Source organism: Sardina pilchardus, chromosome 5 (genome assembly GCF_963854185.1).
Source record: "Sardina pilchardus chromosome 5, fSarPil1.1, whole genome shotgun sequence".
In the NCBI taxonomy this organism is placed as follows: Eukaryota; Metazoa; Chordata; class Actinopteri; order Clupeiformes; family Clupeidae; genus Sardina; species Sardina pilchardus.
In genome coordinates, this window is record NC_084998.1 from 8,002,246 (window position 1) to 8,025,807 (window position 23,562).

General features: G+C 45.0%; 1 protein-coding gene across 1 annotated transcript in view; it reads right to left on the reverse strand.

Annotated features, from left to right (window-relative positions):
- Positions 1-23,153, reverse strand: part of LOC134079752 (RIMS-binding protein 3C) — a 58,453-nt gene extending 35,300 nt beyond the window's left edge. Inside the window, exons 1-2 of the mRNA XM_062535830.1 lie at positions 22,978-23,153; positions 20,841-22,119 (exon numbers count right to left, since the gene is read on the reverse strand). Of these exons, the coding sequence (XP_062391814.1) occupies positions 20,841-21,935 (1,095 nt within the window). The 5' untranslated portion in view covers positions 21,936-22,119; positions 22,978-23,153. The remainder of the gene's footprint in view (positions 1-20,840; positions 22,120-22,977) is intronic.
- Between the last annotated feature and the right edge of the window lie 409 nt (positions 23,154-23,562).

Genomic DNA, 23,562 nt, shown 5'->3' on the forward strand with positions numbered 1-23,562 from the left:
TTTGCACAGAGACCAATGAGGGGATTGCATTCATTTAAAAAAAAAAAAGAGGATGCAGAACTCACAAACAAACACATCCTCTGATAGAGAAAGAGCGAGCCTCCTTACATCTCTATCCCTTGTCTGGCTTCAAAAGAAGGAGCTTATTTGGAGGACAAAGGACAGAATCAGACTAGGCCCGTTTCGGCTATCAGGACGGCGCTCAATCGAACGTGATCAGAGGGTCCGCAGCCCGGCTGCAGCCCTGTGATGTGTCTCACCATTCAGCCCTCTCCGTGAGATTCCCTTGAGACGCACACACACAGCGCGGCTCCCAGAGCGCAGTGAAGTGAAGCTTGGCTTTTTGACACCGGCGGGCTGAGGCAGACGCCGAGAGGAGTCCTTTCAAGCGCGTGACTGACACCTCCTGCACTGGCAGACCAAACACGGCAACCAGCGCTCCTGGCTCAGCAACAGAGGAGCTGGCTGTGGGGGGGGGGGGGGGATGATCGGGGTAGGGGGTGGGAGTGGCGGTGGCGGGGGGTAGGTTTGGGTGGATGGCTGGCTGGGGGGATGAGGGGAATCTTCACACAACCCCAACAACAGAGGGGAGTTCTGCAACATCTCCCAGCTTTCCCCTCCTGTTACCAAGCAGTATAAGTGGGTCACACACGAGCTCCGAGGGTTGGAAGCGATACACAAACAAACATACAGGCATAAAATATCGGAGAATGTGTGGAGAAGCAGCTTATTGCTGCAGCTTGGTGTGTAAGCTGTACAGGCAAATTCTATTATACCTACAGTAGAGCCACCAACTGAAGCAGCGCATCACCACTCAAGGGTTTAATATCCCTGTAAATCACTGTTAACTACTGTAGTATCCATCGCAGTTTTTGGTGTGTACCGTAATTTCCTATTACTACTACTATTAGCCGTGGCTTATACATTGATTTTGCAACATTTCTTCTGCTATGAGGTTAATACAGGGGGGCAGTTAATATGGTGTTGATATGGCTTTGTTTATTTTAACTTGCATAAAACACTGTCCTGCGGCTTATACACAATGCGGGAAATATGCGGGAAATTACTGTATGAGTTACTCCCTGTAGTGTACTAACTAACAAGACGGAGACACCTTGCATGGTCCTCTACAAGAAACTATGGGGCAGTCGAGATGCTAACGTTTGTTAAACAACAGTTACAGATGAGTAATGCTAATTGGAAAAGAAGTGAATCTTTAGTAGCCCGTTTTCCTGCTTGTTTCTTTCTGCTTCACTGAGCCGAGCCCTAATCTGAACAGTTTTTCTATTGAACAGCACACTAAGGATGGCCTCTTGGGTGGACTATATACCGATAACATGAAAGCGGAGAGTGAAACTGAAAAGTTAAGATAAGGGGATTCTGCCTGGTATCCCTGTGGCTCCTTCACAGCATATCTCACGTCTTAATGTCAAAGAATGAGATACCGTGAGCGAATTCATGAAAAATTCACAACATCACATAGGAATGAATGGGGGGGGGGGGGATACTCTACTACAAAGACTACAAAGAGTAACAGAGAACCTGGAATTGACAGATCAATCATAAAAAAAAAATATCTTTGAACTCACACTGTTCACACAGAAATCACCCCTTTGATAAAAGGAAGTTTCTGAGAACTTTTAGCAGAAAAAATGATGGAAGAGCAAAATATGCTTGGCTGGCTGGATCGATAGGAGAGGACCTCTGAACTGCTGCCAAGCCTCTAGCTCGTGCATCGGTCCCCAAGATGTAATTGAGGGATCACAACTGAGAGGCGGGCTAATCAGATCACATGATTAATTGGCTTACTGCGGGAAAGGAGCAGTTCAACTTTCATGACCTCATTCAACCTATATTGTGCACACAAAGTTCTGAAAAAGGCACAAGTTATACTCTTGTGTATTACAACTTCTGTGTTGAAAAGCAAGAGTGAGGAGGAGGGAGGGAGGGAATATTAATTTTCCTTTTTCCCAAAATTGAGACCATTAAAGCTATCTACATCCCATCAAATACAAATGTCTTTATTAAAAGCCTTCGATGCTAGATATTTCTACCCTCCCATGAGTAAAACTTAATTAAAAATGACTGATCTTTCGCAACGTTAAAAAGATGGTGTGCTCCAACAGAAGGAGGTTCATATGCTTAGTTTGCCAATGTGTCACCTTGCAAAACAAAAGTGCAGCAACCATTTGACAGGGGAACAGGTGCAGTGCAGAGTGTGTGTGTGTGTGTGTGTGTGGTTCTGCCCAGTACCATATTTCCTTAGCTCATGGTATTAGCCTTGTGTCAAAGCAAGAACACACCACCACACAAACAGACAGACACATCTGACAGGGCGCTCAAGGTGAAATATCACTAAGGGCAAGAGAGCAATAGAGTTCAATCTTTACAGCTGAACTCGCCTGCGCCCCACCAACACACTAAACACTAAATATGTCTGACATCAAAAGCAGGCACAGCAAGACATTGTGTCGGAGCTAATCTGGCCTTCAACAGAGGTTGATTGGTGGAGGGGGGAGGTGCGAAAGAGCGCGATCCAGTCAATTCCCCGGGTGATGGAAGGGAAGCCGAACAACAACCAAAAAAGACTCAAAAGAGTAAAAAAAAACAACAGGAAGGAGGACGAGGAGGATTTGGAGGAATGCAATTATTCATGAAGATTGTCGTCACGTCAGTGCTGGTGAGGAGAGATTTGGGGGTTGGGTTAGCATGCACCAGAAAAACTGAGGCACTGAGGAATGGATGCACAGGCTCAGGAAAGACCTGGTCAGGCTCCTGCGATGCTGCCTGGGGGCATTCTGATGAGGGCAAGGCATGGCATGGCATGGCATGGCCAGGCCAGCCTGCCTATGGTGAGCTCAAGGCCCTCTAACTCACTTTAAAGCAGGCAAATAAAAACGCCCCGTCTTCATTTTACTTTACAAGAACATGTGAATTTATTCATGACCTCCCAGAGCAATTTGGTGCCGTGGTAAGACCTCAATTAAATCTTCAGGCAGGGCGTTATAAGGCCATAAAACATGACCAGAGTCGTAAACCATGACCAAATTCATATGAATGCCACCAGAGTTAAAGCCCTGAATGAATCATCCAAGGTATTTTGAAGCCTAAGACTTTGAAATATTGATGAAATAGCTTTTTCAGTTTTGAAATAAATACACAGCACCTTAGCTCTTTAGAGGCTGACATTTATCAAATCCTGTCCCACACCCAAACAACACCTAGGTCTAATGTGTTTGTGAAAAAATGGTGTGCTAATCTTAGATTAACTAATAACATGACTGCATAGAAAACACTGTGCGAAGAACACACACACACACGCAAATTTTCTCACACTCACATGAAGGTGAGGAAGGAAGCTCAAACCTTCTCAGACAAAAGACAGGATCCCTTCCTCTTGCACACCTAGGAGTAATAATAAGCCATTACTGTGGGGGTGGGGAACACCGCTCTCCCCTTCCCTTTCTCTAGGAGCCCCTCCAAATCAACCGTCCTCCTTTCTCAATCTCCTTTCCTCCCTCTCCCCCTCTTCATTCACCTACATACTACTCTACTCTCTCTACCTCTCGGCTTCATCCATCTCCGTATCCACGGAAGCATCTGGAAAGAGGCGAGGGCCATTGTGTAACTGCCACAGTCAATCACGCTCTACCTCGTATGGGGTCCTCATGATGCTCCTGGCTGGCGGGGCACGCTGGGGTCCTCATTACAGCGGCACGCTGCACAGACCATGAAACAAAACCACGCCGCTTCATTATGCCGGCCTACTGTGATGAGCAGATAAAAGCCACCCACCCCCGTACAAAACACACGCAAACACGTGCGCTCACACACACACACACACACACACACACACACACACACACACACACACACACACACACACACACACACACACACACACACACACACACACACACACACACACACACACACACACACACACACACACGAGGGAAAATAAATAGCCCACCTCAGAGGGTAGGGGTGCAGAGAAGCCCCCCCCACTCCCCGCTGGGTTAAAAGGTCTACAAGACAATCCCTAATGCACCACGTAAATAGGTCTTTCCCATCCAGCGTGGCCAAATCAGCCACGGACGCTCCCGCCAGAGGCTGAGCAGAAGGCACCCTCAGGCTGCTGTTTATCACTCCGACCCCCCCCCCCCCCCTGCACTTCAAATGCAATTACCCCGTCATGAGCAGCCGCAGGGAGCTCGGCACTTTTAACAGGGAGGATGAAATTGGGCGTTTCAGGCCAAAAACAAAATGTACTTGGGAGAGGTAGTTCGCTCATTTAATTATTTCGCCTGCAATTTTAGGGGAATCTGTGCACTGAAGCATGCAAGGCGAAGAAGTAGTGACTTGTGTCGGTTTCTCCAAAAGAGACGAAAAGAAACGGTCACACTTGGCCATGGTTTGGTGAGCAAATGTAATTTGTATTTGGGCCCCTAAATCTACCTTAGAATTCCCCTTCCATTCAAAATCAAAGTAAGCCTGAGGAAGGGGGTAACAGACTCAGGGAGGTGAAGAGCTTTCCCCTTTCAAGTAAAAGTATGGACAACGGATACAGTGCAAACATCTGGGTTAGGGTTTAGGGGCAGGGGTTAGGGTTAGAACAATTTGAAATGGAGAGCATTCTTCTGTGAATGCCATGAAGCTCCTGTGACATACTGTATATAGATTGCTTCAAAAGCATAAATTAATTCTTCATGGAGTGTTGATCCTGTTAGCGACATTTCAGCAAATTGCAACAAATGACACGGACATCAACTAAATAACTGTAGTTCCATAGCAGACCAAAACCCTGGAATGTTTTCCAGTTGGAGACGCCAACCTTTCCATTCAGATTCAGTCATAGAGGAAGCAATCTAAAGTAACTGTCCCCACTCCTCGAAGGCCAGTGGGGCTACTACACCATCTCAGATCACAGAATCTATGCCAGAGTTTGTATGTTTGTGTGTGCAAACAACTTGATACGTGTACACCGACACTGATAACAGCTTGAAGGCTGCTCTGTTGGTGAGGATTTCAGTCCTCAATGTTTGATTTGTTACCGATTTTGTTTTTGACAGTTAACAGGTTTGATTGTTGATTGGCCACGTGTGAATTCCCCTACCTATTAGCACTAGGAATTTAACATCTCTTCTGTGCGTATTCAGAATGACACTAAATGAGTGCATACCCTATACACAGTATGTGTGGACGTGCTTTCGCCAGCACATGTAATGACTCACAAGCAAAGCTCTCTAGGCTACACAGTTCGACAGACATCCACTGTGCCACTCAGCTCACAGCCAAAACTTAACAACCCCAGAACATGCCGGCCGGGGCACAATTACACGGACACGATGGGAAATCTTAGCGCTGCCCTCATTGATTTTCAATGAAACGCCATTAAGTGGCTCTTCCACTGTTCCACTTCGGCACTGCAGCCGTGAGGAATATGGGTTGAGGTCAGCCACTGTCTCTCAATTTAGCAACAGCGAAGCCGTAGTCGGCTGTGGCGTACGTACGCCTACCCATCGCACCATCGGCGGCACTAAGCCACTGCCCTATATAACAGACAGGAGACCAAAACCAGTGCAACAGGACACAGCGTGTCTTCTGTGCCCCCATGATCAATCCTTGGACGGGATCCAAATTAAATGTGTGCTCTTTAACGTTAGGACCCGACATGATCAAAACAACATGCGCCGAGGAAGAGCACAAACCGAATGCCTCGGGTCAGACCACCAGCATGTCGTCCACCGCTGGCTCATGATCTGCCGTCTCTTCTCATCCCATACCAGCCCAGTTCTTCTGGGACGAGCGCGACTGTTTGTTTGACTTTCACAGCTTTCTGTCTGGCACATCTCCACAGAGAGACACTTAATTACAGTATCCAGGGAAACGAACAAAAGAATGAGCCGATGCACTGTCACTGCTCTCTCCAGCAGCACTACCCGGTTATTATTCCTTCATCCTTGACATGCTTAGCCTGGGAATACCCATATGAACTTTGGGATTGGGATTGGGAATTTTGGGATCATTGACACCCATTTCCTAAAATTTACATTACAATCGCTAATCCAGCATGGACATGTATTTTCTTTGGAATTGAGTAAACAACCGCATTTAAAACCTTCGTTTACAAGATTGCTGCACTTCTGAAATGATTTGGTAAGAGTTTAATGCACCAGTTTAAGTTAGATTTCCCTGCTAGTTACGCCCCTGCTGGAAGTCAATGAGCCCTTTCCAGACCCACTCTCAATTTCAACTGAGAAGGGTTTGGCGTCAACAGCATGCCGTCATACTGCACATGGTCCATAGAACTCATTAACCCCGTTTATCCCAGTGCCTCAGTGGAAGCGTACAAGGCTATCATGCATCACACCTACCTTCCCATAGGCTGAAACTTCACAGCCGTTCACTCCCTCACACAGCGAGTGTTGCCGTTTTCCCAGAACACTGGATGCTGTGGTGGTAAACTTGGCGGCGGTGGTGGTGGTGTCAGCATCTTGGCTGGAGTCTGCTCCCTGCTCCCCAGTCGTTGTCTCCCCATCCTGCTGTCCTGGGGCAGCGGGGGTCTCAGCGGTGTCCCCCCGACGAACAGGCTCCCCTTCGGCTGGAGGGGGCTGCTCCTGCTCCTGCTGCTGCTGCTGCTGCTGCTGCTGCTCCTCCTGGGGAGGCTTTGGTCTGGTGCAGAGGTCGTACATCTCTCCTCTCTCTCACTTTCTCTTTCTCAGGCCGAGCACCCAGGCAGCTCAGTGCAGCCACATGAGGGGCACATCCAATTCAGTGCCAGCGTCACGCGAATCGGGGAGCTTGAACACGCTTTTCCAAAGTGACAAGGATGCGGTTGACGAGTACTAATTGCGTCCAACAACTTCAAAGGAAGACCCACGCAATACACTCACCCGCTGATTCTTCCCGTCCGTCACTCAACAGCAATATCCGTCATGAGGGCGAAGGAGAGAGATGAAGCCCCTTTTAGTTAGGAGATTAAATCCATCCAGGCTATTTGAACGGCCAGACCCAAACGAGAGCGATAAGATCAGTTTGCTCGGCTATGCAATTACCAGACTTATCGGAGAGGGCAAATACAGTGGCTAATAAGTTTGCCTCAGCCTTTGATGGGAGGAAAATGGCACAGTCACAATGCAGTCTTGTCTGGCAGCTGCTTTAGCCTTAGTGCTGCTGGGGTATCAGTAGCCACGGTCGCATGACCAAAATAACCTCCCTCGGGCTTATAAACATCTCTGTCAACATTTTTAAAAAAAAACTTACATGTGGTCCTGAAGACCGAGAGAGAAATTACAGTGTCTGTACTGGAAGTTTTCTAAAATAAGACGAGTCCGCCTCCAGAAAAAGACAGTTATTGCCATAGATCTCTCTCTGCATGTTAACGCAAGCCAGAGAGGGGTTTAGAGAGAGGTTATGGCACCTTAGAGATGCAGTCACACTCACTGCGTTTTTATTACCAGTCTTTGCTCACTGTCTGCTTCATGGGCTATGGAGCTACAGTATGTCTTCCCTGTGCTCCAGCAAACGACAGTCTACACACAGCTGACAGAGATGACCGAGCTGTCACCACCTCTCGTGCGAATCCAGTGGCAGATGATGGACAACCGGGAGGCGAACGGCCGTTTTCACATCAGCGGTCCTCAACCGAAAAGACGCGGAGTGGAAAGATCCAGTGCCACTAACAGGTCTCCTCTTCAATAGCCTCCTCTGCCTGCGAAACGAAGACAGGTGCTGTGTGGGGTCCGTCCATACGAGGCACGCATCTCCCGCATCTAATCACGAAGCGGAGGAATCGTGGTCGTCCATTGCGCTAGTCGACTCCATGCATTGAGGTTAAATGAACTGCCTAATCACTGTTTGGGGCAGATAACCACATCAAGACGTGGGGACAAGAAGAAGGAGAAGGAGAAGGAGGAGGAGGAGATCTCTGTGTGTGTGAGGGAAATGGGGAGAGTGTGTATGTGTGTTTGTGTTAGAGTGGGGAGGGGGTGGGGCAGATGGGCTCCATCCTCCAATCACAGAAGGACAAGCTCTGGGAGGGGGCCAATCCTGACTGCATCAGGAGCTCGTTTCCATGGAGATGACGCTGGAATGATGTTGGCTGCCTATTGATTGTTCAAGAGGCAGAGCAGAGCATTGCAGGGAGGCTGGAGTCAAGCTATAGGATGGTGCACGATCAGTCACAAAACATATTCACCCATCACTATGCTAAGTATAATTTTTCAATGCATGCTAGCTCAATGCTAAATACTGTAATCAACAGGAAGACCTAACAATTGTCTTCATTTTAGTAACACAAATCGATTTTTTAAAGCAGTGCAAACGCATGTGATCGTCCATATTGCTCTTTTGAATTCAAAAACACATCCTCACAACAACATGGCAGTTTAGTTATACTAATCGTGCCCTGGTGACAGGTTAAGATGTCATATGAACGTAAAACCTTTTCACCCGCGCCTGATATTAAGATTTACCACGAGACTGTTCTGCTTCTCCAGCTAATTACCTTTCAGCAAGGCAAACAGACAGACGGGGAGCCTCACCCCTGGGAGATTAACTTCCACCAAAATAGTCTGGGCACACACATTCATGTGCGTGCGTGATTGTGTGAGTGTGTGTGTGTGTGTGTGTGTGTGTGTGTGTCTCTGTATGCAGATTTAGGAAACACATAAAATCCATTAACACCCAATGAGGTGTACAGAATTCAAACGTCAAGCTGCACTTCATTAAGACCGAGTCACCGTTAAAGGGGGATGGTGGTGGTGGTGGGGGAGGGGGGAGCTGTGTCGTAGCTTACAGCACATAATCAAAGTCACAGCTCAGACGTTCGCCTCAGTTATTCATCACATTGAACACCCGAGTCATGCTCAGACCGGAGGAAGCCCTGAGCCTTCACCACACACACACACACACACACACACACACATCTGTTAAGAGCTGCTCCCTACAGAGAGGCACGGGGTCAGATTTATAGCTACACTCACCTGACAGTTAATGTCACCCTGCACACACTCCCCTCCCCTTCTTCTCCCTCATCTCCTCACACTCATACTCGGTTAAGACACGCTGTCCAGCATACTCTGCTGGCTCTGCGGAACATTACCAGGAAACTTACTGTTCTGTTAGAACATGGGTCATTCCGTATCAAATCAGATAAGATTGTTGCTGCACCGTCTCAGATTTTGTTAAAACTTTGTGTATATCATCAATGGGTCCTAAAACCAAGGCCTGTGAAATATTTCTGTGGAAATCATCTGTCTTCATATCTTTTTTAGACCTTGAAATTCTTTCATTTTTACAGCTTGAAAAACACATGCCATGTCTGGGCATTAATATCTTGACAAATATGTTCCCTAGCCTCCCCAAACTTTCTAGGGTGGAAGATCAACTCATAATAAGCATGTGTAAACAGTTTAAAGTCTGTACTAAATGTCTCTTGACTCTCGAAAGGGCCCTCAATTTTGGAAAAACGTGCATTAAGTGTGATATTTAGGGTATTAAAAAAACTGTTTATCTTTTTCACTTGGTATCAGTCACTATTTCCTCTTCAAATACGGCAGTTAATTAATGTTTTCCCACAATTTGAAGTCTCCACGACAAATAACCATGACAATAATAACAATAAAACAAGGCATGTTTGTATTTTGTGTCATTTTCATGTAACTGAAATGCTATGTGGGGTAGGTAGTAGGATCATGAAAATCTATGTGGAAATAGAAAAGTATATGGACATGTAGTGTGTAAAGTTCTAATATTGCATCCAAGCCCCGTTCACAGAATAAATGCATGTAGTTACAGGTGTTTTGGTAACACCAGAATAAACATTTACAATAAAAAAGGGAAGTTTCGCACCCCCCTCTGGCGAAACAGTAGCATTTTGCTACTTTTACAAGGCATTTAACTCCGGTAGCTATTTGAATGGAATGGAAAGGCTATATTTTACTTCTCGTTTTCAAAAAGAAGCAGAAATTCCTAATACCTTGAAATTGAAAAGGATGCCAAATCCACCGAATTATGTAAGAAAAGTTGGTCAAAGGCGCGTCGGCGTATGTTTTTAGTCTCTGCCATGTACCATTAAAGGCTTAATTTTTTCCTCAACTGAGTGCCTTTGACCAACTTTTCTTACTTAAATTTTTGCCCGGCCTCAAAAGAGCACCAGTGTGGAATTTACTACAATTTTGTACTACTCCTAGTAGCGCTCTCAGCACTCTTTTTTGTCCACCGAATTATGTACTTGAAATTATGTTTTAACCATTAATCTAAAATAGGCCTTTCATTAGTTGGTGGCTGTGAAGTTCTCAAAGGCCATCTGAATATCTTCATACGTACTGCCGTCCTGTCCTGGTAGTGGCTGGGGCTGGCACAGCACACAGCACATGAATGGCAGCTGGTCCACTGGGGTGCAGGAATTTGACCTTGTCCTCCAGCTCCTCTGACTTCTCCAAGGCATACCCTACCCACCATTTTCCATCATAGACACATATTGCCCTACCTGCACATCATGCTGCGGTGCCTGAGTGGCATTCTGAACAGTTTAAGACGTATGAAGATATTCAAATGGCCTTTGAGAACTTCACAGCCACCAACCAAAACATAATTTCAAGTACATAATTCGGTGTATTTGGTATCCTTTTCAATTTCAAGGTATTAGGAATTTCTGCTTCTTTTTGAATACGAGAAGTAAAATATAGCCTTTCCATTCCATTCAAATAGCTACCGGAGTTAATGCCTTGTAAAAGTAGCAAAATGCTACTGTTTCGCCAGAGGGGGGTGTCAAACTTCCCTTTTTTTATTGTAAATGTTTATTCTGGTGTTACCAAAACACCTGTAACTACATGCATTTATTCTGCGAACGGGGCTTGGATGCAATATTAGAACTTTACACACTACATGTCCATATACTTTTCTATTTCCACATAGATTTTCATGATCCTACTACCTACCCCACATAGCTTTTCAGCTGCATGAAAATGACACAAAAATACAAACATGCCTTGTTTTATCCTTATTATTGTCAAATTCATTTGATTTGGAGACTTCACATTTTGGGACAACATTAACAAAGGATTATATTTCTATAGAAAAGACTCATTGATGGCAGGTGTGTCCCAATAAAAAAGTTTTGAGACCCTCAATATCACTTTTTTTGCATGTTTTTTCAGAAACTAGGGACTTCTGTACAACCAATGAGACTGTGGTACAAACATTTAGTCATTGAATCTTGCTGAGAACATGCTTGTCTTCCATTCTATAAAGTTTAGTCAGGCTAGGAATTATACTTTTTAAGATATGAGTACCTTAACATGGCCTCCAAGATAAGGTCATTTAGAGAGTGTAAAAAGGCAAGGGTAAAAAGACAATGAAAACAATAGAATTGAACAAAAATAGTTTACAGATTTTAGTTATGGAACCTAAACATTGTGTATACAAACTTTGAAGAAAATCCGAGTCGGTGCTGCAACCATTTTCCTGGATTTTGTCTGATTTGACACGGAATGACCCACATGCTGTTGAGGTGATGCATCATTGCCTATGATAAATCTATAATCACAAGATATCTTCATTTACAAAATGTGACAAAAACCGGTCATGAAACAATACGTTTATACAGGCTTCAAATCACATAAGTTTTAAAATTATTTTTGAATATTATATTCCTTTAACGGTACAGTCAGAGATTTTTTACACAATTTGAAGCCCATTTTCTTTGCCCACTGTGTGATATTGTTTTTCTCTCTCTCTCTCTCTCTCTCTATATATATATATATATACACAGTAATTTCCCGCATATAAGCCGCATTGTGTTTAAGCCGCAGGACAGTGTTTTATGCAAGTTAAAAGAAACAAAGCCATATTAACACCATATTAACTGCCCCCCTGTATTGACCTCATAGCTGAAGAAATTTAGCAAAATCAATGTATAAGCCGCGGCTAATAGTCAGGAAATTACGGGTAAACTGGAAACTAATAAAGTGGGGGCAGCTTGTCTCCCAAACCAACACAAAACCCTGCGCGGAATTTCTGTGGGAATACCGAGGGAAGGGGTGAGCTTTTTTTGTGCAAAAGCATCTGCTAAAAAAAAGGAAATATAAACATAAACACAAACCAATGTGACTTCCTGCACAAAAACTGTGACTACACCTTTAATTATGCAAATAAATAATGATTCAATGACCAATGGGTATGACACTGAACCAAAGAGAGATTAGGCACAGCTTCCTCTCACAACAAAAATTATGGCCCACAATCTCTAAATGAAAGCTTTACGAGTTGAGTTAATAGCAACACTCATGAATCACAGCAATACTTCTGTCACCTTGCAAGGCTGGGGCGTAAGGAGTTTCACTGTCTTAAATCCTCAGTGCTCACTGCGAAATTAAGGCTAATGAAGGCTTATCGGGGAAAGGCAGACCCTGTGACTCTGCAAATCAGCGAAGAGGCCCTGGGCACATTTTCGGAACAGCATGGCTAGGCTAAAGCGAAGCAAGCGAGAGTGATTATCTCCCTAAAACCGACAAGGCCAGAGAGAGGGAGCGGGAGGCCTCCGACAGCTCCGTGATGCTTACCCTCCATGAAACGCTAAGCTAGGGTGAACTCATCACAGAGAGCCTGTGCTGTCATAAACACCTGCGGTAGAGCTGGCGCCATGCCGAGAGCTGGGAGAGACGGATCGTGCTGTAGCTCTACTACAGTGCCTGGACAGCTCTGGGCTGTCCGTGGCTGGCAGTGCAAGGCAGTGGCGGTGGGTGAATCCATGGCATGCATGAATGAGAATGCTGGCCTGTGCAAGGTAGTGTATGCTGCATCTCATTGATCTGTAATGTGAATGAGCTTTTTTTTACGGCTGCAGAGTACATGAGTCAACAAATGAAAAAAAATAAATAAAAATACACTTTTATTACACAACCTCAGAGGTACAGGGTTGACTGACATTGTGTGTGTGTGTGTGTGTGTGTGCGTCTGTGTGTGTGTGTGTGTGTGTGTCTGAGAGAGTCTCATGTTTAACTGACTAAAACCAATTATCCAAGTCACAAACTTTAATAGACCATAAATCTGACTACACTAGCTGAAACTCATTTGAAACAGTTGAAATGAAAAGGACACACACCACACACACACACACACACACACACACACACACACACACACACACACACACACACACACACACACACACACACACACACACACACACACACACACACACACACACACACACACACACACACACACACACACACACACACACACACACACACACACACACACACACACACACACACACACACACACACACGTAGCAGACTAGTTTTTCCTGTCATTCCAAAACACAGTCAAAGCCACTGAGACCCAAGTCTGTCCTGAGAGTTCATCTCCTTCCTCATGAATAAATTGTTCCAGTATTCATTTCCAAATCCTCACTGGAAAATAACTTTACAATAATAAAAAAGCCCCTCTCTCACACACCCAGTGGTGATAAAGCACACCAATACAGACCATAAAACACAGATAGGTGCTGTAAAAGCCACTGTTATTAGATAAGCTCCGCTATGTCATTTGTCTTCTCGCTCAAATTAAACCACATCAAAACAGTAACACTATTCGTTTTATGCTGGAGTGGTGAAGAAAAAAAAACAGGCCAAGAGGGACAGAGAAAGATGAGGAGGGAGTGCAGGGACTGGGAGAAGAAAAAACATTGAAAAAATTGAAAGATAGTGATAACCCTGTTGCTCTCCTATCACAGTTCTATTCCCCAATTTTTCTTGGCAGCAAAACTAATTAGGGGATGCCTACCTAAGCACGACCTTGAGAGTAAATCGACTACTGCACAGCATGTTCAGTCTGTCTCCAGCTTTCCAGCTTTCTACCTCCGACCTCTCCCTCCCTCTCTCTCTCTCCATCTCTCACTTTTTCTGTCTCTCTCTCTCTCTAAAAACCTGACAAGTCTTCTCAAGGTCATCCTGCTCACAGTCCATGCGAGATTCAGACATGGCATGTGCTTAGCACAAATCTATGGTCATTAGCATGTTGTTACCATGACCAGTTCTGTGCAGCGCCCTGCTGTGAAGCAGGTGCACTGCTGATGCTCACTGAAGGAGTCATAACTACATTGCTTTGTCTAACAATAATTATGTTTATGTTGACATTGTTTAAATATCATATACAGGCAGGAAAGAAATGGGCAAATTACGAACATAAAAAACAACAGCCATCACATTTTGCGCTTTTGTTAACGTTCATCACTTTTGAGCAGCATGAGGAAGTATTAACATTGTACATGACACAAAGCATGCATTTCAAGTCCAGCTAATCTCACCAAAATTCTGGTTCATATTCACACAACAAATAGTGAATAGTGTTATCTGTAGGTATTATAAGGATAAGGTTAGATTTGTAAAAAATGTACCATGCTGACAACCCAGTGGAGGGACAAAAATCCATTACCACAACAATGAACAACTCCGTCAGGGATTTTAAACACGGTGCTTTAAGGCCAATGCTCTTCAGAACACTCTCCTAAGCAAACAAAAAAAAAATGCTTTAAACGTCCTACATCTGAACAAAACAAATAGTCCCTCTTTGCCATTCCGTGCTGTGCCATTTGGGTAGTGCTCAAACTTTGATCAATTATTTAAAATCCCATCCACGAAATCTGGAGCCCCTTTAGGGAGGGGTGCTGTACATTGACCCACTTATACCAGTAGCCCCACCCACCGTTTGAGCTCCTAAAATGCTACTGACTGCAACACACTTTTTGACATTTGACTTTCCAGACTTTCCCCCCCATGGAAACAAAAGCCATAGAGGGATACAAGTACAGCAGCACAGTTATACAATCTGGCACAGATGCATCCATAGTTCGACTAGTCCATAAAAAGGCAGGTATCTATACTATATTAAAAAGCAGAAAATGTATAATGCAAACATACTATGAATGTTTCAGGCTCTAAAAACTTAATAGGTCATCTTAATCTTAATCTCAAAATAGGTCACGTCGGTTTGGCAAACTTGATATTTTATTCATTCATTTCACCAGTTATTTAATACAGGCATGCCATTTTGCTCTTTACACAAAGCACTTCTGAAAATTGGAATTCATATTAGCCTGGACTCCACAGTGAGATTTATTATTAGCTTAGCTTTTAATTCATCACTTCATCAGTTTCATTCACTGGATTAACACACACACACACACACACACACACACACACACACACACACGTGCCACACACACAGTCTTAGTGCATCACTGGCTTTCCAAGTTGGCGGCGTGAACCCAACCTATCACAGCAATTTAACTTCAGGGTCCAAGCAGAGGTCAGACTTCAGTCCAGATTAAAGCTGGGAGGAGTGTCGAAATGGCATCCGTCACCTACAGTAGCCCATGTTTCCAAACACACACAGCCACAGTTCATGTCTCCTACATCAAATCCCATAGGAAAAACACACCAGACCACTCTGTGTTCACACTTTAGAACCCGGCCGGGACAGTGCGGTAAGTTGATTTGCTGACCTTGACAGACATGCTGACCTTGACAGACATGCCCAATTCATCATTTCAGGTCTCACTGCAGACGTCAACTAATAATAAGCAAGACTCCAAATGCACAAAATCACATTTGGAGAAAGGAAACACTTTCACTGCTGGGGACCGTATGACTACTGTGAGTTAATTATCTGCCATATGCGGAGTATTGTAATGAAACCCAGGATGCAATTAATTGAAATTCATTAACTTTTTTTTTGTTTTGAAGTTACATCTCTGTCGCAATGCTCAGAAGTCCTTGAAAGAGAGAAAGCTTTCATTCTGTTCATTTGATGATAAAAAAAACTATGGGATTGATTTTGCATCAATATAGCAGATAGTATAATGGTGATCTTCGATCAATCATACAGTATGTAGAGCAATTATTAAAACCAAAATAATTTTTAAAATATAACAAAAAGATCTTGATACTTGACAGCAAATATCATGAAATGCTATATTTGGAAAAGTATTGTAAAAATGTGATATCCCCTTTCCGCCCATCCCAACAACATAAAAAAACATATTTTTTAATAATTATATTTATTTGGGATTTTCTTTCGCACACCAGTACAGTTTTTAAATCAACATAATTCATGTTCATAGCTTACCAGTGCCACGTATTTATTAGGTTAGCCTATCTATCTTTTCATTTGAAAGCCAATGATTTAGTGTCCTGCTTGCCGTATGAGGAGCAGGCAACAGGGGGAATGTGGGGGGGGATTTCAGAGATGGGAGTGTTTGCCCCCCCTGTGTCTGGTCCAGGACCAAGGCAGTCTGCCTTACTGTAGCCCAGCGGCACGCAGGACATGCAGCCAGGGCTCAGGGCAGTGGGGGGTCAGAAAAACACAGGGACGTGTGTGTGTGTGTGTGTGTGTGTGTGTGTGTATTTATTAGTGCGTACTGTATGTGTGTCTGTGTGTATACGTGTGTGTGGGCATACGTGTGCATGTGTACAGTATATTTGTGTGTGTGTGTGTGTGTGTGTGCGTACAGTATGTGTGTATTTGTGGTTGCATGTGTGTGTATTTGTTAGTGCATACCGTCTGTGTGTGCGTATGTTTTTGTGTGTGTACACGTGTAACTCTGTGTGTGTGTGTGTGTGTGTGTGTGTGTGTGTGTGTGTGTGTGTGTGTATTTGTATGTGTGGATACGTCTTTGTGTGTGTGTGTGTGTGTGTGTGTGTGTGTGTGTGTGTATGTATGTATTTGTGTGCGTAGGGCGAGGCAAGCTAAAGCATCTACTCTAAAAATGCTCTCTGGGAATGGCCGAGAGTATCATGGCTGGAGAGACAGCTGCGCATTTGAAACACAACCTGTTAGGACAGAGCCATCCCATCTCATCCCGGGGTGCTTTAAACTCTAATCCTACACATAAGGAGAACAAACAAAACACAACCTCCTCTCAGCAAGCATTCAGACAATCAAATCAGCCCAACGAGGAAAAAGGCAAGCATCAGCAAAAGAAAAGCAGACAGAGATGACGGAACAATGAAAACAAAAGACAAGACAAAGACAAAAATGATTCGGAGAGAAAAACGTGGTGGACGGTGAGTAGGCTATGCCTCATCCCGCTTCTGCCAACCAATGAAGCCCGGGCGGACAACGTCAGCACAGCTGAGCTTCTCCTCCTGTCCTGTCATTATCTGCGTCCACGGCGACCACAGCTCAATTACAGTGACTGACACGAGGGCTCGGAGGCCACAAATACCCCACAGCTTCAAAATAGCAAAGACAACAAAGACTGGAATATAAACAGAGGAGTCCGGCACATGCTGCAGCAGTGCCGGCCGGGACAAGACACAGCTTATGGGTCATTCCACGCCAAATCAACCAGAGCCCACGCACTTGCGTCTCAAAAAAATCTGAAAAAAATACCATGTGTGCCTATGTTACCCAGGAGACACTCTGTAAAATGTTTTTGTGCTAAGATCAATACTTTTCAAGTAACAGCCAGTTTTACAGGGGGAGGGGGGTGTCAAATTTGTTCTGCCTCTTTTTTTTGTCAAAGTTCACAAGCTCATTGCTCAAGAACTAGAATCTGTAGGAGGCTCAAATTTTGCAGGCTGGTGCATAAATAGGAATAGTATGCAGTAAAATCACCACGAGTAGTCTGGATGATCCTGCATGGTCATAGCAGTCCCTCAAAGTTGATCAAAATTTTATTGGAGTTTTTGGCTGGGTTCTGTTTAGGCCTTCAGAAGACACATTTTTACTCAACATAGACTCTTGTTTTTTTTTTTCTTATTGAATAAGTAGAAACACTCTCCGAAAAAGCAATGAAGAGAAAAGAAAATTCATCAGGGACTGAACAGTAGACCTCACAAGTTTGAAAAATAAATTTGGATCTCATATTCAGAGCACCCTAACACCTTGTGGGAATATACAAAGATTTTTTAAATATTTTTTTCTATAATCTGCATTACCTCTTCTTTTTAAAAACACCAATTTGACTTGTCTTATGCAAATCTTTCTTTTTCATTTCCCACCCTGAACAAGGGCAAAATGCACCATAGAGATCTATTGAGAGATTTGTTTTGTATAGAGTAACCACTAGGTGCCACTAAAATCACTGAATCACTGAAATTGCCGGGTGGGGACAAAACATATTGATCTCAATGGTGCATTTTGTCCATGTTTAGGGTGGAAAATGAAAAAGAAAGATTTGCATAAGACAAGTCAAATTGGTGTTTTCAAAAAGAAGAGGTAATGCAGATTAACGAAAAAAATATAAAAAAAATCTTTGTATATTCCCACAAGGTGTTAGGGTGCTCTGAATATGAGATCCAAAATTATTTTTCAAACTTGTGAGGTCTGCTGTTCAGTCCCTGATGGATTTTCTTTTCTCTTCATTGCTTTTTCGGAAAGTGTTTCTACTGATCTCAATAAGAGAAAAAAATCAAGAGCCTATGTTGAGTAAAAATATGTCTTCTGTAAGCCTAAACAGAGCCCAGCCAAGAACTCCAATAAAATTTTGATCAACTTTGAGGGACTGCTATGACCATGCAGGATCATCCAGACTACTCGTGGTGATTTTACTGCATACTATTCCTATTTATGCACAAGCCTGCAAAATTTGAGCGTCCTACAGATTCTAGTTCTTGAGCAATGAGCTTGTGAACTTTGACAAAAAAAAGAGGTAGAACAAATTTGACACCCCCCTCCCCCTGTAAAACTGGCTGTTACTTGAAAAGTATTGATCTTAGCACAAAAACATTTTACAGAGTGTCTCCTGGGTAACATAGGCACACATGGTATTTTTTTCAGATTTTTTTGAGACGCAAGTGCGTGGGCTCTGGTTGATTTGGCGTGGAATGACCCTTATGTGGTCCGTCTCACTGATACGAATTTGATTTTTCAGGGGCAAGAGAACAAAAACAAACAGACAACAGAAAGTGGTTTGTCTCTTCTAGGAAAAACTTCACACTGACAAACTTGACACTCTTCAAATCACCAAGAATCACAGCAAATAAAGATTTGCCTGTAGCCTCATTTTTGTACATGAGTAATTCTCTCTCTCCCTCTTTCTCCCTCTCTCCTGTACTATCTTTCTATTCCTTCCTCCCGCCCTCCCTCCCTCTTTCTCTCTCTCACCGAGTTTGAGACAAATGAAGTCATGCCTCCATGCTCATGTTACTGCTGGGGTGTTGGGAGGGGGCGCTTCATTATCATAATGGGAGGCAGACAGTGGCATGGCAGCCACAGGGATTCACATTAACTTCGACCCAGGGGGTCCAGAGACATGTTGCATGTGCTGGAGGTAACCGCATGCAAATCACTGATAACCATAAAAATGTCAAACACAGTAGCATGCTTTCTAAACTTTGATTAATGTAGTAATTTACAAAAAAAAGGGGGAAAAAAGCAGACCATCAAAAATATTCGTAAGGAAGAAAACACTAAATCTAAAATGCTAAACTGGCACAAATGGACATTGTAGATCCCTCTCAAAAATTAATGACCACCATTAAGAGAGCCACGTACCCCCCCCTCCAGAAAAAAAAAAAAAAATAACAACAGAGGGTTGCCTCTTCTCTAGGTTGCAACAGTGTGATCAATTATTTACTAAGCTAGCAGGGAGCTAACAGACAATGTGACAGCACAAAGGGGGGTCGCGGAAGAGGGTCCCACAAGTCAGACACTCTGCTTTCATTTGATCATGGATTAGACAGCATCATATGGGCTTACCCATCATAGTGTTCTTTGTGGCTTTCTGTACACCTAGACTGTGTAGCGCTTCAATTTTTTTGAGATAATTACACAGAAAATGTCAATATACTGTCTTTATACTGCCTATACTGGAGCTGGATATTCAGGCTAGAATTAGAAGTAGGGCTCGATCTGAATGGAGACTGCATTTCCTATGCAGCTCTGATGTGAACAGGTCCCTCAGCTCAAAATCAATAAATGTGGAGGGGGGTTACTATTGGTCAACAGACATCATCATCCCTTTTCTTTTTTCAGAGTAGGACAGAAACATTGATCCAGTGTGAGCCTGTTTCGAACACAGCTGCAGACCATTTTAGGGTAACACACCTCGTGCTCTCAGAAAATGCCTTTGCCTCATCTGCTTTTGGCAAATGTGACTTGACTCTACAATACCCACCATTATGCACACCCACTGTTCTTATGATGTTACAGGACAAAGCACTTACTTTAAAAGTCTGAGGAGCCATTTCAAATTCTGACTAAGCAAGGGTAGAGCATGGGCACAGTTGGCTTCAAGCATCAGTAGGAGCACCCTTTCAACTCTAAAACAAAACAAATTAAAATCCCCAAAGAATTTCTACTGCTAAGCACTAAGTAGCAGCTCCAGCCCTGTCCACTTCATCCCTGAATCCCTTCCAAAATAGAATAGCTCAGTTGGCCCTAGCCCTTCTGTATACCCAAGAGTTTTACAGGGCTAAAGCTGCAAGACTGCATTTTTAAAACTTGGCTCCATCAACATTTATGTTAACTACATCCTGCTCTGAGGCCAGACTATTTCATCGTCAAGGAAGTGCACACTGAACTTGTTGGGAACACAAAAGGAGGAAGCGGACGTCATACAGTTTCAACTGGATGACCGAAATATATTGTGTATGAGCACATACAATAAGGGTGTTGCTAGGTGATAAAGTTTCAATAAAGTTTCAAGGTGAATGAATCAACAACATTTTGACAATGTGGACTTTGGGTATGTGGCAGGAAAGGACAGAGAGGTGGGTGTTGCTCGGTGATAAAGTTTCAATAGGTGAATGAATCAACACAATTTTGACATTGTGAACTTACGGTACAGTATGTAGCAGTGGAGGGACAGAGAAGTGGCTTACCATATCCTCCATGTTTTCCTCTGAGCATCTGGAGGGCGTCGAGTTGCCTGGTGAGGGGGACGGCGACGGGTCCGATGGGGTGGAGGAGAGTCTGGCCTCCCAGGCTGCGTGGGGAGAGGGCTGCGAGGGGGTCGCTTGGCTCTCCACGGGACTGGAGCAGAGCTGCGGCTTGCCCAGCGGCATGGAGGCCCTGCGTCCGCTCCTGCTCCTCTTCTTCGGGGGCCCCTGCTGGGACGACGACCGCTGGATCTTCTGGGACTGAGACCTTCTGGCGCGGGACGGCGAGGCTCCACCACCGCCCTCGGTGGTGGTGGCGGCTCCCCGGCGGTTATCCAGGGAGGCCGAGCGGGAGAGCGGCTGCGGGCGGCTGGCCGGGCGATGACGCCTGGGTGCCGGGATCGGGGGCTCACTCTCCCGGGGCCCCTGCTCCACCGGCTGCGGGCGGCCGTGCTTCTCTAGGAGGTGGCAGATGAAGCGGCTCTTCTCCAGCTCCAGCTCCTGCCGCAGGCCTTGCAGGAGCGCCGCCTGCTCCCCGCTCGCCTGCCCATACAGCCTCGACAGCAGCTCTTCCAGCTTGCGGTAGACGCCTCCTCCGGGACCGCCGCCACCTCCGCCGATGCCCCGTCCGCCCAGCAGAGCCTTAACGCTCGGCGCGTCGGCCTTGCCCGAGCCGTCGACGGCGCGTCCGAGCTCCTCGGCCAGGAGTCGCTGCAGTTCCCGGGCCTGCCTGACGGCGGCGCTGCTGCGCTCCCGCTCGCGGTCCCTCCAGCGGCGCAGCTGCCGGACCTCGGAGGCGCGCTCCCTGCCCAGGGCCTCGCGCTGCTGCTGCAGCTCCAAGGCCTTCTGGCGCTCCTGTCTGGAGGTCAGCTCCCGCAGGGCGCGCTCCCGCTCGTGCCTCCCGTCCTCGCGCGCGCGCCGCAGCTCCAGCGAGAACTTCCTCTGGGCCTGCTTGTGGCGGCAGCGCTCCACCTCCAAGGCGGCGCGGAGCCTCTCGATCTCGCGCTCGGCCTCGCCGGGGCTGGCGCAGGAACGCGTGGCACAGCTCGAGCCCCTCTTGGAGGAGAAAACCAGAGCGTTACCCCTGTCCTTGCCCATGGTTGTTGTTGCCCCCGGCTTGAGGCCTTAGTACAAGCTGAAGGGGCAAGGCACTGAAGAGAGAGCAGCTCACTCTGGCTCAGGCGGCAGGCATGCAAACAGGTGGAGGAATGGAGCTCATGCAAAAGGGTTATGGAGGTGAAATGCAAACGCATGCACATGCAGCAGTTAGAGGACTGATGCACTGAAAAGAGCAGAGATGAATGAATGTCACAAGTGGCAGTGGAGACATGGACTCACATTGATTAACAAAATAATAGATTGGTAAATTATGGCAGTATTATCTTGTAAAATAAAAAGAAATGTATACATGAGTATCAACTGCGTCAGTTACTTGCAGTTCATTCCTAATAATGATAATATTCCCTCTAAAAAGGGCTTAAATGGAGGACAATTGAAAATCAACTGTGCAATCTGTACATCAATCAGCTGTACATCTCTGCTCTGGCTGATCTTTTAGGTTATCAAGATATCTAGATACTCAGACATCTCTATTCTCTACATGGATCACCACTGCCTTGCAAACTAGGCGCTTTATTGATGTTCCATAGCAGCACGTTTAATATCCAAAAGGAAATAGCATCGAGTTGCCGTCCGTCTGGCCATTTGGGTGTTGGTAAGTTTTAGTTATTATGAGCTTTACACGTTTCACCTCTCAAAAACTGAAGACAACAGAAAAGGGCCTGAATACTTTAACAAAACTACACAATATATTGAAGTTAAAAGGTTAACACTGCCAGACACGCCTGTCAGTCGAAGTAAATGCAAGTGTCGCGCGGATAATAGCTTGGTTTTAGAGGATAAAGCTAATGTGGCTAGCTGGGCACCTAGCCTCATCTCATCTCGAGGTTTTAAGAGGATTCCTCGAAACGTGACATAGCGGCTAATGTTCCTATATTTGCATGCTGAGGATGTTACGTGTAATTTTATACGAGCCTTTACATGCACTTTAGTGGAAGATGCACATGGTCTACTGTAGAGCTACCGTTAGGTGTCAGGTAACGTAAAGCATGGTGAGAAAGCCAACAAAACAAACACTTACCTCCCACGCTCGGGAGGGTAGCACAACTTGAAAACCTAGAACATTAGTTGCTTCGGGTAGTCCTCTGATATTAACGTTAACCAATTGTTTTAGAAAAGGTCAATGCAATCTTAGTCAGCTGTATACCGAGAACTGTACATTCTTTTTCAATGAACGCACGGCCAACATCCGTAGGAGGAGGCTACTAAACACCAGTTGCTCCAGGCACACTGCTGTCCAGCTGACCCTCTTCAAGGCGTCCCGTCATCAATATGACTGAAGGTGTATTCGCCGTGACAAGAGCGCCTACCTGCGGCCGTTACGTGACAGTATCCTAATACAATGGTTTGCAGTTTATTGTTGGAGAAGCTTTTAAGTACATTCATACAAAACAATAATAATGATCATTTTAAGAAGTGTAGGCTAGTTGGCCTATTATAGACACCATTATTAGCCATAGCGGTACATTTTTAGTAGACTAGAGCCTGCGGTTCACAGTTAACAGCATGGCCCACCAACAACTTGGTGAAAGGGTGGACAGGCCTATGTCAAAATATTCTCTTATCCCTTGGCAAGAGGTTGAGTGAAGGTTGAAAGGTTGAATGA